Source organism: Chelonus insularis, unplaced genomic scaffold (genome assembly GCF_013357705.1).
Source record: "Chelonus insularis isolate UGA/USDA-ARS -01 unplaced genomic scaffold, ASM1335770v1 contig_493_pilon, whole genome shotgun sequence".
In the NCBI taxonomy this organism is placed as follows: domain Eukaryota; kingdom Metazoa; phylum Arthropoda; class Insecta; order Hymenoptera; family Braconidae; genus Chelonus; species Chelonus insularis.
In genome coordinates this window covers 554,938-572,861 of record NW_023276609.1, presented here as the reverse complement: position 1 = coordinate 572,861, position 17,924 = coordinate 554,938, and the positions used below count along the sequence as shown (strand labels likewise).

Genomic DNA, 17,924 nt, shown 5'->3' with positions numbered 1-17,924 from the left:
TATTGCACAGAGCCTGCGCATTTCTATATCTGTATCATCTACTCCCTCTCAACTTTTTCAGTTATCTCTTCCTTTTTATTCGTTTTAATAACATCTCGCATCTTCCGTCCTCGTGCAAACTTTATGTTTATCCGGATCAACGGTAATTCAAGAGAGATAGATATATTCATCTGAGGCGAAGAATTTTAATAAGAAAAAGGTAAAATACTTTTATTTTTGTTGCTCGTATTTATTTTCATGTTATTCGGTCAAAAAAATCTGCTTCTTCTTAGAGAGAATTTAGAATAGATTAACGGGTTTACTTGTTTTAGTAGCACTTCCTGTCTTCTCGTTTATTCACACTTGTTCTTTAGTAGGTTGATTTTACAATCATTCATCTACTTGTAAATTCTAGGGCATTGAATCGATACAATTTTTATTTTGATATAAAAAATGTAGTTTTAAAATTAATGAAAAATTTATTCTATGCAGTTTGAAACGATGAGTATGTATGAAACGTTAGCATCAGTGATGCACTTGTGCTGAAGATTATCTCAGAACGAAATGACCCCAAAAAGATAAAATAATATTTGTCATATTAATTTTATGGCATCTAAACTCTTGGATTTTATCATTTTCCTCTTACTTAACTTTTTTTTATTCTTCTCTTGACTTTTAACGCTTCAGATAACAGTTAAATAAGTTAGGAATAGTTTTTCTAAATCATTTTTCTTTTTACTCCAAAGTTTCTTTTATTTAAAAATAATCTTTGTTTTTCAAAGTTACAGATTCAATTGTCTAGTGTTAAAATAATTAAATTAATACATTGAAGTAATGTGATTGATCTCTCTTATTATTATTTATAACTAATAAATCGTTTTTGTGGTTTGAATCCAAAAAAAACAAAGTAAAAAACGTTGTTGATTTAATCTTCCTAGAACCTCAATCGGCTCCATCGCGTGACAGGATTTGCTTAACATCAGCGTTAATATATATCTTTTAAATAAAATTATATTTTCAGTAGAGTCATTCAGTTAAAGTTATATAATTTATTTTACAAAAAAAGTCTTATCCATGAGAAAAACTTTGAAGAAAAACATTAATTTCTTCACCATGAGAATAAGACATGTTTACATTTGATTGTACAGTACTGCATGGTAAAAATCGCTAACTTTCTTGTTTAGGAAAGTTATTATGTTATAACATAAATAGAAATTTTCTTCCTCAAAAACACAACCTTTCCGTAATAGCTCGGAATTTTATTTAATAAAATTTATTATCGAATTATTCAAAATTACCACCATTTGGTAATTTGACAAATTGATATGTCAAATCCAAATACAAACATGACACTTTTGCTTTTTGCACACTTTAATTATATTCCACGAAGACATTTGCAAACTTATACGTTCAGTTTAAAATAAAACTCTTCTTCGAGCATATCAAATCCTTCACTCAATATCAAACATGGTCTAAGTGCGATTTTGATCCATATTTATGTATAAAAAGTTACGAAACATAGTTATGTATAATTACTTCGAGCCGGTAGTTTTCCGGTCAAGGCTTTGAGAGGTTGAATATTATTTTTATTACATGTATAGTATCTATAAAATATAAAAATGGATTAAATAGCAATAACTGTGGAAAAGAGCAAACAAGTTATTAAAATTTATAACACCCAATTGCTGACGAAAGTCCCGGCATAAATAATCAGTAAATTATCGTGCTTATTATCCATGGATAATTAAAAACTTAATAAGACATTACACGACTAAAGTACCTCAGTATTGACAGCAAAACTGCATAAAATTCAATATAATATTGTTAATGTCTATTTGTTTGCGAAAATGCCTCTTCAGCATATTTATAATTCATTGCTGACAGTTATTTAACATTAAAACCACATGTCATAAATTCTACATAATTTATTTGATCCGTTGCTGATTAGTTTAAAAGCATGATTTAAAGTTCAATGTGAAAGAGATATGCAAATTAATGAAAAAAAGCTTTTCCAGTTTCCTTATGTGGAATCCCTTTTGTGAAAGTAACTTTTGAAAAGAGCAATATCAACAGTATGCCAAATCGCGCATGTTCAGTTGATCAACGAACAGGCAGCACACGACAGCAGAGAAAGTGTTTTGCCTTTGTGAGCTCTTTAACAGTCATCAGGAGCTGGTGAAACTGATTGGTAGTCCTCACTGGCTGATTGATGCTAATATTATCTAATAAATTTGTTATACCTTCGCCATTTATCTATTTGAGTACGAGTTTAGACTTTATTTATTTATTTAATAAAGTGTCGAGTGACATGATTTTATAACAACCTGGATTTTAGAATCAATGTTTCTCCTCTTCAAAGAAAATGTTTCTATCAATTGCACTATGGTTACTCGGAGTATTGTTGATTCTCTGGGCATTATTAGACCCTGTCATCAGAGTATCAAGAGCTTTATACGAAGTGATTATTCCAGTTATCAATCCAACACCAATTGATTTGAAGACAAAGTTTGGTGAATGGGCAGGTAAGCGTAACGAAAAAGTATTTACTCAATATCAAATCAAAGGTTTATAGCAATTTTTTATTTTCATTTATTTTCGAAAGTGTGTCGCTTTATAACAACTTATATTTTTTTCATCATGATTGCGATATTAAAAGTTCGATCAAATAATTTCAGTGGTGACTGGTTCAACCGATGGAATCGGCAAAGCTTACGCAAAGGAACTTGCTGGTCGTGGCATCAATTTAATTCTCATCAGCAGAACGCTTGATAGGCTTGAAGAAACTAAGAATGAAATATTGAAAATTAATTCGGATATTGATATCAAAATTATTCAAGCGGACTTTGCCAAAGGAAGAGGTGTTACGACTGATATTGAGCAAAAATTAAAAAACATTCCTGTAGGAATACTAGGTATTTGTATTGATGTCACTTTTAAACAGAAAGTTGGTCAGAAAGAGTTTTGATATTAAATCAAATATGAAATAATTATTTATTTTTAATTAAAGTATTGGAATAATATATGATTTAATATGTTAAAGAATTATTTAAATGCGCAATATAAATTCATGATAAAGCATACAATTGTGTATAAAAAACAGTTACCAATGACATTGAAAAATGTGCATAAAATTATTTAATCGTTAGCTTACCATTTTCCTACATCAATAGATTCAATCATGTGAAAAAAGACTACAATTAAAAATGACAGGTTTCCATTATTTATATACATTTATACAGAATTTAATATTTTAATAAATTCATTTAAGTGAAGTGCATTAAAAGTAATGAATTATTTAATAAGCAAAAAACTGGGAAATAAAATAAACATTTTTTCTAATTACAGTCAATAATGTGGGGAAGCAATACACATATCCAATGTATGTTGGAGAAGTTCCTGAAGATGAATTATGGGACATAATTAATATAAATATTGGAGCAGCTACACTGATGACAAAAATAGTTATTCCAGGAATGCAAAAACGACAAAAAGGAGCTATTGTCAATGTCTCCTCAGGTGCAGAATTACAACCATTACCTTTAATGACTGTTTATGCAGCTACGAAAATTTATTTGCGAAGTTTCTCTGAAGCTTTGAGAGCTGAATACAAAAAATTTGGAATCACAGTTCAACACTTAACACCATTATTTGTCAATACAAAAATGAATGCTTTTAGTAATCGACTTCAGGTAACTTGCATTACATTAGAAGTGAATATTTTAAAATAACTTATGCTTATCAATTTATGGCTTTATTTATTAATAGAAAGTTTTTTTTTTTGCTAAAACGAGAGTGATGAATGCTATTTTTTTTGATCGAAAATTTAGGTATCAACTATAGTTGTTCCCGATGCAACGACTTATGCAAGAAATGCTGTTGCAACACTTGGCAAAGTTGATAGTAGCGCCGGTTATTGGGCACATGGTATCCAAACATTTTTCACACTTATTCCACCAGTTTGGATAAGAACAAAAATTGGTGAGATAATGAATCAAACATTTAGAAAGGATTATTTCAAACAAAAAAGCATATAAACATGTAAATACACGTATAATTATAACTCATAATCCACAATCAACGAAATACCAGAGATGATAAATATCGATTTCATTAAAATTATTAAACTTTTTACAGCTGTACATTTATTACTTAATTTATCATTATTAAATGATGTAAATGAAAAAAGGAACATTCTTTTCTTTGCCTAATAATTGTAATAATATAATATACAAAGTATCCTTAACAATTATTATAAATTAGTGCCAATTTGCCTATTAAATAAGCATACATTTTTTTATGTAAACAATAATATAAAATATAACAATGGAGCCTATTGACAATATGACTTTAGAACAATTATTTCCTCACAGTTATTATAGTTGATGGTTAGCATTCATATTTACGGTGATTCATTTTTTGACTTAAGTCAAAAACGAAAATAAAACAGTTACAATAGTTTTTTTCGTTTATATGAATTCCTGGTAACACTATTGCACAGAGATAAATATTTTTGATAATTGAGTATTTGAATAGTTAATCAAAAATATTTCATGATAAAGTTTTCCTCTTTCAATTAACTATTCAAATAATAATTTAATAATATCAATTTTTCTCAGTGTAAATTTTTTACATCAATACATGTATAGACATTGACAAGAATTTCTTGTTAAAATTTTATACATTACTTATTTTTTTATACATAACTATATTTTTACATGGATCACCGAACACTTACAATCGGTGGACTTACTTCATTCGAAAAATACCACATCAACGTAAATCAATTTTTTTTAATAAACTTACGAGAAAAATAAAATCTCTTTTAGTTCCTTTGTTTATATCTGTGTAAGAAACCGATTTGTACTTTCTGGATTATAATTACGTTTTTTATATTAATGTACGTATAATAAACATTTCCATAAAACTTGCTTTTCAATAGCTTACGCTAAAAAAAATAACTCAAATAATTAACATGCTGATGTCTTACTCGAGATTTGAGTATGTTGGACAATAAAGATTGATATTTAAAATTATATCCCGTTCTTTTACTAATTATTGGCGAGGCTTTATAAAAAAGCGTGGTATCAATTCTTACATTATGCAAATATCTGTGTTGCGTTTATATAAATAACAAAATATAACCAATTAAATGCTCAATTAAATAAATTTTTCTTCCTCAATAATATAACAAATAATTTATCATAGCAAACTAATTTACAATTGTTGCTTCAATTACTCTACACTCGATCATGCTGTACATTAACACTAATTGAGAAGCATTTGTTCTCATTAGTCATTACTATCATTTTAATAAAGCTTATCACGGAGTATATTATAAATTCCATAATCACAATGAAACATTCATGATAAATTTAAATACTTAAATCTCATTACAAAGTCAATCACAAGCTCATTCAAATTGACGAAAACTATTTAATCATACAGAATAATTACTAATTATTACAATATCGTTATGTGACATGTCATAATGATTATAAATTTACTTTGTGCTATTTGCAAAAAAAAACTATCAATATTTTCTTTTACAACATAATAGACAATAAATGGAGAAAAAATTAGAATATAGCTTGTCCTTACTGTCATAAAAAATTGATAATCAGACGGAAGACATAAATGATTTATGGATTAGATTTCAGTTTCTTGAAGAGGTATCTTCGTTTAAACTGTGCGCTAAGATAAAACTTATAATTGAATTACTTTCCATAGTTTTCAATATATTTACGTCAATAACCTATGCGTATTTAGCGTTCAAGCAAGAAATTGAATAAATAAATAAGCTTCTGATATTCACTGGATCTCATGTACGTCCCTTCTTTCTTTGTTTTCAATTTAAAATAATTTTATTCGTTTGATATTATGACATTTATAATCGTTCCTCAAGTTTTTTACCCGTTAAAAAAGATTCGTGGTATCACGATGCATACATCCTGTTTATTTCATGCTGGTAGCGGTCCTGAACTGCTTTCCTCTTTACTTTAAACGCTGCTGTGACCAGACCCATATCCGGTGACCATTGTTCAGCACATAATTTAACTGCACCCGGAATTTCAAACCTTTGAAGTTTAGCTAAACAATAATTTTTTATTAAAATTTCATTTTAACTTTGAAATTGAAGTAGTATTCGATATAACTGAGGGACTCACATTTTTTCGCGTGCTCTACCAATTCTTGTAAAACTGCTTTCTCCACCTCAGGGTTTTCACAGAGCTCTTCCAAGCACTTATTCTGGATTCCAAGGTCGTCAGCAATCTCCTGAAGATGTTGTAAGTTTGGTACTACTAACGCAACAGTGTATGTTTTATGAGCATCTCCATATACACAAATATTTTCAATTAATCTACATGTTTTGAGCTCTGCTTCCACCTTTCCTAATGAAACATACTCTCCAAATTGAAGTTTTACCAAGTCTTTTTTACGATCTGTAAACAAAAATTTAATTTAATTTTGAGTGATTAGATTTTAACAGGATAAAGTTTATTTGAGATATTTAATGAAATTTTAATGAAGATAAATTAAATTATCTAAGTTTTAATAAATTACATTATTATTTGAGTAGATTTACTAGAGGATTATTAAATTTTAATTTTTAATTAAAAAGCTAATGAAACGTAAGTTATTTGATGGAATAAATTCCTACTTGTTTAAATGATTTAAACAAATTATTTTATAATTTATAAAATTGAAGTTATTACGTTCATTAATATAACAAATATTATTATGAGGGTTGTCATTGAAAAAAATAGTTACCAATAATTTTCATGCTACCATCTGGGTGCATTTCTCCAATATCTCCTGTCCTAAACCATTGTTTTCCATCTTTAAAGAAGAAATCTTCTTTAGTTTTTTCCGGAATTTTATAGTATCCTTGAGAAACATTATCTCCACCAACGATTATTTCTCCTCTGGGATAAGGCGTGTCAGTTACTCTGTAAGATCCTTCTTCCCAATTTTCCAGTCTCAGATCACATCCTATCACTGGTGCACCAACTCTACCAGTACTCCGATCGTAATCTAGTGTAAAAAAACAATTCAATGTAAAATTTACTGTTTATAAAACATCGAAGAATTCACTTTAGTAAATTGAATTTCGTACAATCCATTACTGTAGCAGATGAACATGTTTCTGTGAGTCCGTATCCTTGAGTAACGTTAACACAGAGGCATATTTTAACTTGGGTATGAGTCTCGGGAGTAAGAGGAGCACCGCCTGAGAAAATAAGTCGAATACGACCTCCAAGAACTTGTTTAGCAGAACCAAAAATCAATCGATCAAAAAGTGGAGTCTCGTAGCCTCGTTTTGTCCACTTGAGCTTATAGTCATAAGCAAATTTGAAGATTGCTTGACTCAGAGGTCCTTTCTTTTTAACTTTTTCATTGATGCCTTTAGAAATGCGATCGAGAATGAGCTAAAAAAATTAATCGATTATTAATGAAACATTTTAACGCAATGTAGTAAAAAAAAGAACATCAAGATAAGATTATCTTTTTAATTGGTATTGATTCTTTAACGCCTAGGGTAAGCCCAGTCGATTACATTTTTTTTACCTCATCGATATTTTTAGTTTAATTAGAAGTAGATTTAAAAGAAGAAAAGCTATTATCGAATTCTTGTCCTACTAAAGAACAATTAATAAAAGTATCTCAAATTGTTTCAAAACTTCTTCAAGATTTTCATCTTATCTATTGAATGATACTTATAAAATAAAAAAAAGTAACATGGTTAGGGGCGTTGTTCTATTTATTATCATATATCTAGTTAAATATCTACCAGCTCTAATGTCTTGAACATTTTTTTAGAATTGAGTACCCCAGTAAAAAATCTAATTTTAATAAACTTAATATATTGTTTTGAACTTACTGGAACAGCTGTCATACAAGTAGGTCGCAAAACAGAGGCATCACCTTTACAACCTCTCTGAATTTTACTACTTGAATCAATCATGGTTAAAGGTGAACTATATCCGATTGGGATACCTTCTAGAATGGCAACAGTCTCAGTAAGTAATTCAAACACATGAGCCAATGGTAAAAATCCTAATAAAACATCATCACTCTTCGTCTCAGTAGCAGTACAAAATGCTTTTAAACTAGCAAGAATATTCTTATGTGACAACATGACTCCTTTAGGAACTCCAGTAGATCCGGAAGTGTACATAATTATAGCTGTATCATCAGTCTTAGGAGATTCAAGTTCAACTTGTGACGAACTACCCGTCTGAATAACATCCGAAAATCGGATAAGTTTGACTCCTTCTTTGTACCCATTTATGTCAGTTGATACTAACTGATCTTCCATGTAAATAAGACATTTCACTTCAGGCGTTGACGACAATAGGTGCTTAAACTTTGGTAATAATTCATGACTCGTAATAACTGTATCAACTTCAGTTTCATTGATACCATGAGCAATAGCTTCATCTCCCAATGTTGCATAAATAGTAACTACAGAAAAATTTTTCTTAAAAGCTCCATGAGCTGCAATCATCCATTCTGCTCTTGTTTCAGCAAAAATAGCTATATTCTTTTTTTTTGTCAGCTCTCCTAAACCTCGTCCAAAAGAAGTAGCCAATTTTTCTACATCTTTGAAACTCTTCCACTTATAATCACCCATCTTGTACTAGAAATAACAAAATAAAAAACTATTAGTATTTTTATAAAAAAAAAAAAACTTTAATAAATAATTATATTTCATTCTAAATGAAGTCAATTGATTAATAATGACAGCCACAATTAATGAATATCAATTAATCTTTGTTAGTTTTCGATAAAAATACAAATGATAAATTGATATTAATCAAAATGTGTTTTTTACCTTTTTAAATATTCTTCCATTAGGTTGAAGTTCATTTTCTTCAGCAAGAATTTGTCTAGTACCCAGACATTTTTTGTCTCCATGAGTATCAGCTGCAAAACGTAGCACTTTCTCTAGTGTGTCAATTTTAAGTCGATCTAATGTCACATGCATTGGACCAGGTTCATCAACATTTCTATACACTATGGAGCGGTCATCTTTTGCAATAACCTTAGCTTTGACTCTTCTTGATAGTTTTCTTTTTTCCCATGGTCGTTGAAGAATAAGATATACAGGGAATGTCAATAAATCGTACACGTAAGAAAGGGCTTTTATTGCAGTGATCACTCCATTTATCCAGAATCCTTCCATTTCTCTGTAGGTCAATAAATATAGGATTATAAAATAAATATTTGTATGTGCTTCTATAGAAGATAATGACTCGATTTATCAACTTTAATTAACTAAAATAATAAGTAATATCAATACGCTACTGTTGAATAGAAGAAGTGATAATATTTTATAGCAGAAAAGTTTGATATATTAAGATGTGCAAAATAAGGTAACTAAAGAAAGCATAGAATAGAATGAATGAAAATAGTGTAGAATAATGCAGCTTTGAATATCCCATGATTTTCCTGTGAAAATGGGTAAATAAAGAAGTAGAAGACGTTTTAATTATTTATATTTTGCTACAAGTATAACTCTATCTATTTTTACTTTCTGTATTTTAATTTTTCTTATTCTTTTTCTTCCTTGAGCTTATTGAATTCCAAAGTAGGTTACCTATATTTAATGATGTGATATCAAGTAACAAACTTTTTTTTATTGTAAAAAAAGCATGTTCTTGGGTAATGGACTGCTCATCAGTTTCAAGGTTTCTTGCATAAAAAGCAGAATTTTCATAAATTATTAATTAAGTGAACAGTTAATGGTTTAAGTTTTTATAACTAGAAATTTAATCTCGATGGAAAAAAAAATTTATTATATCAGGCGAATTTTTTTATTGGGAGAGAAATTCAATTTATAATTTTCTATCAACTTGATTTAGTGTAAATTGAATTTTCTTTTTTCTTATTTAAATTTTTTTTTCAAGAATAACTAGAAAAGCATATCTTTTGATCTACAAAAGTCCATGTTGAACTAAATTAATGAAAATCTACAGTATTATTGTGACTTATACTTTAAGGTAAAATTTCTTTTATCCACAATTTTATTATAAAAATTTCATTTTTCTTTAAACATAAAATTTTTTGTTATAAAAATAGAAAAAAAATAGTTGAAAATATTTTTGTTTAATGATTAAGCTGTATTTATTGAACTGTATAAAAATTAATGGATATTTCCGCCCATTAAATAAATCAACAGGATCGATTTTTGTCATTACCTCAGACTTCCGCGAATTTTTTTATCAACAATCTGAACTGTACTAGTTTGATCAGACATGACAAGAAATATTTAAAAATTTGAAACTCAATTATCTAATTTATTTTCAAGCTAGATGTAATGAAAATTTGTTTTAAAATATTAACCCACTGATCTACACTTCCAAAATCTTTCAAAGAGATCCACGATCTTTCTACATCACAATCAAAGCGGTGACTGAGTTTAAAAATTGAACCAAACCTAGGTGAAATCGTCCGAGAGTATACTAATCATGGGTCGTTATCGCACTTGGACTTTGCACGTGTGGTCTTATATTATAGCAAGATGAGAATACATAGGAGACCTTGTCGACCTCAACGTTGTTGATTTTACTCCATTATGATCTCAACGTGGTTATTTAATGATAGAATTTTTCCTTTCCAATATAAAACTTGAAACCCAAAACATTATAACAATTATATATTAACAATAAGGTCACATTCAAAGTTATCTTGTGTTCACTCACTAGGTTCAATTTAATATCTAATTATCATAAAATGAACTTTGATCATATAAATTGTAATTCAGTATTTTGCATAGATAATCTATATACTTATCTCTATAAACTTTGAAACTATAACGTTGACGTTTCACAGGTTAATGAGTGTTATCAATTAAAATTATATTATAATGAAAAAGATAATTGCATATAAAAAAATTTTATTCAAGCAATTTTCCTTAGAATTGATGTTTAAATGTGGAAAGAAAAACTTAATAACTGTGATAAAGAATGATGTAATATAATTATTAATTAATTTTAGTAATGTTGATAATTATCAATGATTTATAATCAAGGTATACTTGAAATGTCATTAAAATATCAATAATCAGTAATAAATAAATAAAATTTTACGACTATGTGACAATGTATGATAATATCTCTAAGTAATCAATCTCCAGTAGCAAGCAGCATAACATTCAATAGTGCTATACAAACAGCTCATGCAACAAACAACATCATAGCCAAGCATGCTAAATAAATATCGGTCAATAACTCTAATAGAATTCATTCGTGAAAATCAATGTATCATTAATTGATCATACAGTACAATAAATACTTATATGACGAATTAATGTCACTGCGACTCACAGTTTCTCGTCTACAATCATGATGATAATTTTATGCAATCTTCTGGTGGAACTTGAATACGATTAGTCGATGTAATCACACCAAGTTTTTTCCAGCTTATGGTCTGCAAAAAAACAAAATCCATTCTCTAGGTTTGTGTCAGATAAAACAAGACCAACCAATTAAAGGAAATTAAATGCTACATCGTTTAAAGAGTTACATTGATTTATTTTTTGATATTCTAAATAATTTGTTGACTTGCAACTTTCTTCAATGCCTTGCTATCTATGCTATATGCAGCATATATTCGTATTTTTATCAAAGATTTGTAAGATAAATTTTATCTAGGAATGATTGAAATTTATTAGCATATTTTTTATGTAAATTCATCGATAAATGAGGTCAGCAAAATTTTATCAGATAATTAAAGATGATATAAAATGTGTTGGAATGAAAAAAATTTAGTAGTTGTTTCTTCAATAAAAAAAACTAACCACAATATTTTTTTCAATCTAAATACATTTTATAAAGTAAAGTAAAAACTGAATTAAACTATAATATAAATGCAACGAATTCCATGTCAATTACAATACAAAAGTTTTCATGAGTTGTATGCATTTGATCTATTTGCCATCTTGAATGGTCAAGATGATTCTGCGTCTCTCGCACTTTGCAACAGTCCAAGAATCATTATTCGTATAAGTGTATTAATCGCATATCAGTGACAAAAGTCACATATACACTTACAACTTAAACAGTCATGCCTGTCACCCATCAAAGTTCGTACAAAGAGTTATCGTCAACAACAGAAAGAATGAAACCAAACAAATTAAACGAATGTTTGTCTCAACGAATCGTCTCTTGAACAAAGGGCATAGTTTAATAATCATCAGCAATATTAGACACCGGTAAAATTCATTGATACTGATGATCCTTTCATATAAACATAGAAATAGTTGACGTAGAATCTGATGTTCTATAATTTTGAGGCGCCAATGAACTATAAGCAGGTAATGTAATTGTTTATTAAACACTCATGTTCAAAGTCCTCTTGATATTCTCACGTTCACTAGAACCTTGAAACTCTTACATCAGAAAATATTCATTGAGAAAAAAATTAATGTAACATTTCTAGCAGGAAATAAATCGAATAAAAAATTTTTTATCTGAAGTATAAATTATGAGTACAAAGTCCAACAGACTTGTTAATGCATTTTCATCTGGCTAAAACGATAAATGTTTGTGACCGCTGATTATCCAATAGGAAAAGGAGAATTTAATCAAATGTTGAATGAGATGGTGTAGAAAATGAACACTATGATCACGTTGCTTTGACGCTTGCGCAGATATGAGGCATGCGTTTTTTTTATGAATGCCAAATTTTGCGTCTGCGAACCTTGGAACTTGTAGAATTAAAGCCATTATATAGTGTCAAGGTAAAGAAAAGCTGTCGAAAAGAAGATAAGATAATTTAAGGAAGTTCTTATTTCTGCCTATTCTAGAAATGCTTTATCAATAATAAGATTGAGATTTACTTAAAAAAAAACTGAAATATTGTATGAAGCTAATAATATGACTAATTCCCAAGTGAATAAAGGCATCAACATGCACAGAGGATGTGAACGTTGTCTACATGAGGGATGACAGGAGAATAATGCTGAACAGTAAAACGTATTACTCAATGATGTACCACATTACATGAGAACTACTTGCCAACCAACATCATCACTTCCCCAGTTATTCGTTCATTATCCTACTCACCCTCCCACATGATACTAACACTTTGACACATCAACGAATATGTGCATTCACATAACACAAAAAAAATGCTTGCATTCTTGCCAATTGTTTCCTATAAATGTCTTAAACAGACTAACACAACGTAAATAGAAATCAGAGAAGAACATACGACGTTAATGTTATATAAAATTGATAGTGAGTTATATAAATACATTGATGAAGGATAGAGCCAACACGTTAGACCATTTCGAACATGAGCTTGACACAGTTTACAAATTTATCAATGAATTCCAAACATATGAATAAATTACAATCCTTCAATATAAGTTAGTCTCAAACATTCTGTGGATATTGGTTGCTACAGGTCAGCTGTAAGGTGACTAATATAATTTAAATTCAATAATCAACCATTAACACGTGTGACCCAAAGTCACTAAGTAATTTGTAAATTAGCGATCAATGATTTAGTTCAATCTTTGTAAACAATTTGTCGCTAATTTTTTCATTTATTTATTAATACAAATTAAGTCAATTAATTATATAGACCTTGACTGAAAGTTACAATAGACCAAACATCATTCTTAAACTCATTTACATACTTTTGTATGAGTCACAAGTGTTAATTCATACTTTCAACGCTTCGTAAAGTGCGAAAAAAATTTTTTTATTTGATGAAATTTAAATGCACTTTTTTTTCTTTTAAGTTTTCTGCATGTTGTATGTATTAATAATTCAAACTTGGCAAACGCAAATTGTCATGGATAAAGCTACCTTATCTCTACTTTAAAACTCGTCACTAAATTGAAAATGTACAACATAATTAAATGAAAATTAACAGATGATAAAAATAAAATTACATATTTAAAATGTTAAATGTACTTGAAGAAAATATTACTCTTTTTTTCACTATTACACTCACTGAAAAATTAAATAAGTATATGTAATAAGTGCTGTCATTTTTTATAATTACTTTTTACAAGGATTTTTTTTATTTGAAACTAAATTGCCAGTATCTATGGCTTTGAGAGAGCATAAATACGATAGTAAACAAACATTTTTTTCTGTAGTAAAAATTTATCATAAAATCCTTGAATGTGTATAAGTTAAAAATAGAAGCATGTAATTTTTCTATCAGAAAAAAAAATGATGAAATGTTGAGAAAAAGTACATTTCCAAGGTTCCAATAACCAAAATACTTAAAAAATGAAATAAACCACAAACAAAGTTATTAAATAGATTAGTGAACAAAATGATCACGATAACCCTAAAGTCCAGTGATGTATCAATTACCATATCACCCTATATTATGTAAGAATAATTTACAGAACAACGTGCAGATCTCTCCAAGGGTACTGATGTGATATAAAATACACCTTTACTTGTTGAAGCATATGATTATAGTTTTAAGAATCACACACGATTGATATCAAGTGATAAAAAGAAAGCACATGATTATCTTACTTTGTAAGTAGGTCTTCTTAACTGGCGCTTTCTTTCACAATAACTTCTACTGATACTTCGCTAACTCTTTAAGACTTGGAAGCCAGACGAAACCTACAAATAAAAAAAGATAAATTATCATATATTTAGAGAAGGATAAAAGGTCAATGAACTCATTTATTGGCATGGTTTATAAAACTACGTAAAGCTAAACATGAGTCTTGAGTTTTGGTGTAATTGTAAAATTATATCAATGATAATAAGTTTCTTTTTTCGAACTCAAGTACTCCCATTACCTTCTTTTAACTCACCCAAGAGTAAGAGTATGATCAGGTTAGGTGAGTTCGTCTGTACTTGATCACTAGATCACGGTGCTTGCCAAGTTGAACCACGTGACAATTTGGTCGAAACAGACTTCTTCTAAAATGCTTTGTAGCCAAATCAGGCATTAGTTGATTGACTGGCAATAAATAAATTATTCACAATCGTTGTTGACACTTTTTATAACTATTTCTATCTGCAAGTGCTGCACTACAAGTAATAGCCCAACTGTTTACTCAATAACACTCGAAATTATGACACAAAATACACTGGAATGCATTTAAAAATGTAATATTTATTCAATTAAACGTGATGTTTAGATAAAAAATGGTTTCAGTCTGTTTTATAACAATAAAATACACACTTTAAAATTCCTATCACGATGTCACTCGACGTCATTGCTCTCTTATGTTATCAATCATCATAAATCTTCGTAAGTTCATTCAGAATAACCCGAAAAATAAATGATAATTTGTAATACCCAAATGTTAAATGTTAAATGCTAATATGAAGTTATTCGATGAAGAATTGCGTTGTAAAATGTGCGTTTCAGGGACACGTCTGTAGATGAACGGACGAGCGCAAATCAGGGTTAGTTGTAGGTTCTTGTACACGCTGTAGGCTCCAACACGCATCTGTCATTAGCCGACAGAAACTATACGTACAGATGACTACTGCGCGCTCGACTGTTTTGTTAAAGAGAGGGAGTTATCACTTAATTTTTTAATAATACAGATAAAGTATTATAATGTAAATCATCGTTTATGCTAAATCAACTGCTCACAAATTTATGTAATCCACCGAAAGCTAAGAAATTATAAATAAGTTGTAAGGATTATGTAATAAATATTTTTATTTATTATTTTATTTAAAAATTTTATGAGAATTAATTATTGTAGTAAAGTAGAACAATCAGGTTATTTGGTAAACATTAAATGTTTTTTTATATTATAAACTATCGTGGTGGTTCATCTACACCTGGACCAATCACAAGACAATTTGCCAAAGTAGGGATGTGGCGTGATCCACCATCCACGTGACGTCACGTGGGTGAGTGATCGATACTATGAATTGATGTCAATGAAAACTCATGGAGATGCAGTTACACTTGTCGAATTCATTATCTATCTTGACCATTAAGAGATATTCTTAAAAATTCTCTTAATAACCACAACTATTCTTATGAAATTCTCGAATATTGATCTTAGGACTTTAACCCAATTTTATTTATTTATGTATTTACCATGAATATAGAAATAATTGTTACTTTTATCTATGATTTGACTATACTTTGTTATGTATTATTACATGTTGTTAAAATAGAAAATTACTACGTTTTTCAACGTGTTTTTGATTGATGGTAAAGAAGTTCTGTACGGAATAGGACTGAGAACGCCATCTCTTTGATTGCATTAGCATTTTTTACGACTTCAAATTTTGGTCAAGAAAGCACATGTTCATGGCTTTAGAGTTGATATTTTTTTTTTATTAGTTGATACAATTGTTAGTTAACTAATTAGTAAACAATTTCAATAAGTTCAATCAACCATGACTGATTTTATTTTGAGTTAAAGTGGAAGTGATGAAAAGTTAACTGATTTAAAATGGATAATGTTGAACATTTATGGAATATCATACAAACTTTGAAGACAAATGATAACCTTCAAGTAAATGAACTCCGAAATTATTATGTGTAAGTAATTAAAATTAATTTGCTTATTTATTATAATAATATATATGTATTAATTATTCTAAATTATTATTCATTCAATTGTAATGATGGTTAAAATGTTTTTTTTATTTATAGGCGATGTTGCAAAGAATTGTCAGATGAAGTGGATCTTCCTAAACAAATCTTTGGACTAAGTACCATGTGCAATTATTGTGGTTCATTATGGAGTACGGTTGATAGCAAAGTGAGAATCAGTAAAGGTAGAGGACTTTCAAACTCCATTCAAAAACTTGTTCGACTGTCAAGCAAAAAATCTTCGAATTTAACAAAATATCAACAAAAACTAATGCAAAATTGTCTTAAGAAACAATCAAATAAATTAATTATTACGTGTGGGTATTGCAATAAAACGAATGAAGTAACTCTGAATAAACCAAAGAGGCTAAAAAATAAGAAAATCGAAGAACCTAGAATTACTCCAAGAAAGAAGAAAAAACGAAAAAAGGATAAAAATGCTGGCCTTATAATAACAAATACTCCAAACAATTTGAATGATTCTCAGAATAATGAGAATAAAAACGGTTGTAATAGCGATAATAAACATAAACTATTGAAAATGAAGAATGGAAAGCGAAAAAAAGTAGATACAAGTACTCCAAACAATAAATCGAAGAAAATAAACATTTCCAAGCTAAAAGGAATTATCAATACCACAATTACTCCATCAAAAAAAGTAAACCTTCACTCTTTTTTGGAACAACTTGGATGATTACTGTGTTCAACCTATTTCTAACATTAGTCTTAAGTATTATAATAAAATAAATGTTATTTTTTATAAAGCTATATTTTGTTATAATAATTATTAAAATAACTGAATGCATAAAGAAATTTTCTATTTATTGTTTAAAAACATTTGAAAACGAAAAATTTACTTTCACGTTGGTAGATGGCGTTCGTGGTTCAGTTCAGCGCAGAATTTCGAAATAAATAGCTTAAGCTCTACCAGTCAATACGTTTCTTCTACGTTTCATTTATTTTACTATTTTTAAAAATATTTTTCATATAATTCGTCTATTTTTATATTATAAAATATTATCAAAAGAATGATGCAATTCATTTTATTCCTTTGATAGCTTATAATACAGTCAATTACATTTATGCAATGCTTCTAAAAAAAACTGACACTGACATAGGATTACTTTTAATATTTCATCATCTTTAATAAGTTTTGTATATATTTTTAATGACTTGTTATAAAAAACTATGAATTGTGTGGTATGCAAAAAAATGAATAAATTTATTAAAGTGATTGAATATAAAAAAAAGTCCAAAAATAAAAGACACTTGACTCATAAAATTATCCTACACTATAAAACTATAACAAACAGCGTAAAAATGAGATTTAACTATAAAAAAAAACCACCGATCATAAAATATTTACGTGTACGGTATTAAATAAAACGTTT

The 17,924-nt window shown here is 28.6% G+C and overlaps 3 protein-coding genes and 1 long non-coding RNA gene across 10 annotated transcripts; 3 read left to right on the top strand and 1 right to left on the bottom strand.

Annotated features, from left to right (window-relative positions):
* Nucleotides 1–84: 84 nt before the first annotated feature.
* LOC118069943 (inactive hydroxysteroid dehydrogenase-like protein 1) lies at nucleotides 85–4,174 on the top strand. The gene is made up of 6 exons (XM_035088320.1): nucleotides 85–199; nucleotides 1,995–2,240; nucleotides 2,315–2,501; nucleotides 2,655–2,891; nucleotides 3,325–3,668; nucleotides 3,807–4,174. Exons 3-6 carry the CDS (start codon nucleotides 2,342–2,344, stop codon nucleotides 4,011–4,013), a joined length of 948 nt encoding a protein of 315 aa, XP_034944211.1. The 5' UTR covers nucleotides 85–199; nucleotides 1,995–2,240; nucleotides 2,315–2,341; the 3' UTR covers nucleotides 4,014–4,174.
* Nucleotides 4,175–4,601: 427 nt separating this feature from the next.
* On the bottom strand, nucleotides 4,602–15,572 carry Acsl (Acyl-CoA synthetase long-chain). Of its 6 annotated transcripts, XM_035088313.1 has the most exons (10): nucleotides 15,151–15,572; nucleotides 14,777–15,055; nucleotides 14,487–14,579; nucleotides 11,307–11,409; nucleotides 8,813–9,167; nucleotides 7,859–8,617; nucleotides 7,094–7,406; nucleotides 6,748–7,011; nucleotides 6,144–6,419; nucleotides 4,602–6,066 (listed from the first exon to the last, which is right to left on the bottom strand). In XM_035088313.1, the coding sequence occupies exons 4-10, from the start codon at nucleotides 11,324–11,326 to the stop codon at nucleotides 5,912–5,914; spliced, it is 2,142 nt and encodes a 713-aa protein (XP_034944204.1). In that variant the 5' UTR covers nucleotides 11,327–11,409; nucleotides 14,487–14,579; nucleotides 14,777–15,055; nucleotides 15,151–15,572; the 3' UTR covers nucleotides 4,602–5,911. The 6 variants fall into 6 exon arrangements, with proteins under 6 accessions (XP_034944204.1, XP_034944203.1, XP_034944202.1 ...); XM_035088312.1 differs by having other exon boundaries at nucleotides 14,762–15,572; XM_035088311.1 differs by having other exon boundaries at nucleotides 14,777–15,572.
* Nucleotides 11,828–12,676, top strand: LOC118069948 (uncharacterized). Of its 2 annotated transcripts, none has more exons than XR_004690702.1 (2): nucleotides 11,828–12,295; nucleotides 12,424–12,676. It is a non-coding gene; the product is annotated as an uncharacterized lncRNA (long non-coding RNA). The 2 variants fall into 2 exon arrangements; XR_004690701.1 differs by having other exon boundaries at nucleotides 12,421–12,676.
* A 654-nt stretch (nucleotides 15,573–16,226) lies between the features above and the next one.
* Nucleotides 16,227–17,301, top strand: LOC118069944 (uncharacterized). Its single transcript, XM_035088321.1, has 2 exons — nucleotides 16,227–16,479; nucleotides 16,594–17,301. Exons 1-2 carry the CDS (start codon nucleotides 16,391–16,393, stop codon nucleotides 17,225–17,227), a joined length of 723 nt encoding a protein of 240 aa, XP_034944212.1. The 5' UTR covers nucleotides 16,227–16,390; the 3' UTR covers nucleotides 17,228–17,301.
* The last annotated feature ends 623 nt before the right edge of the window (nucleotides 17,302–17,924 follow it).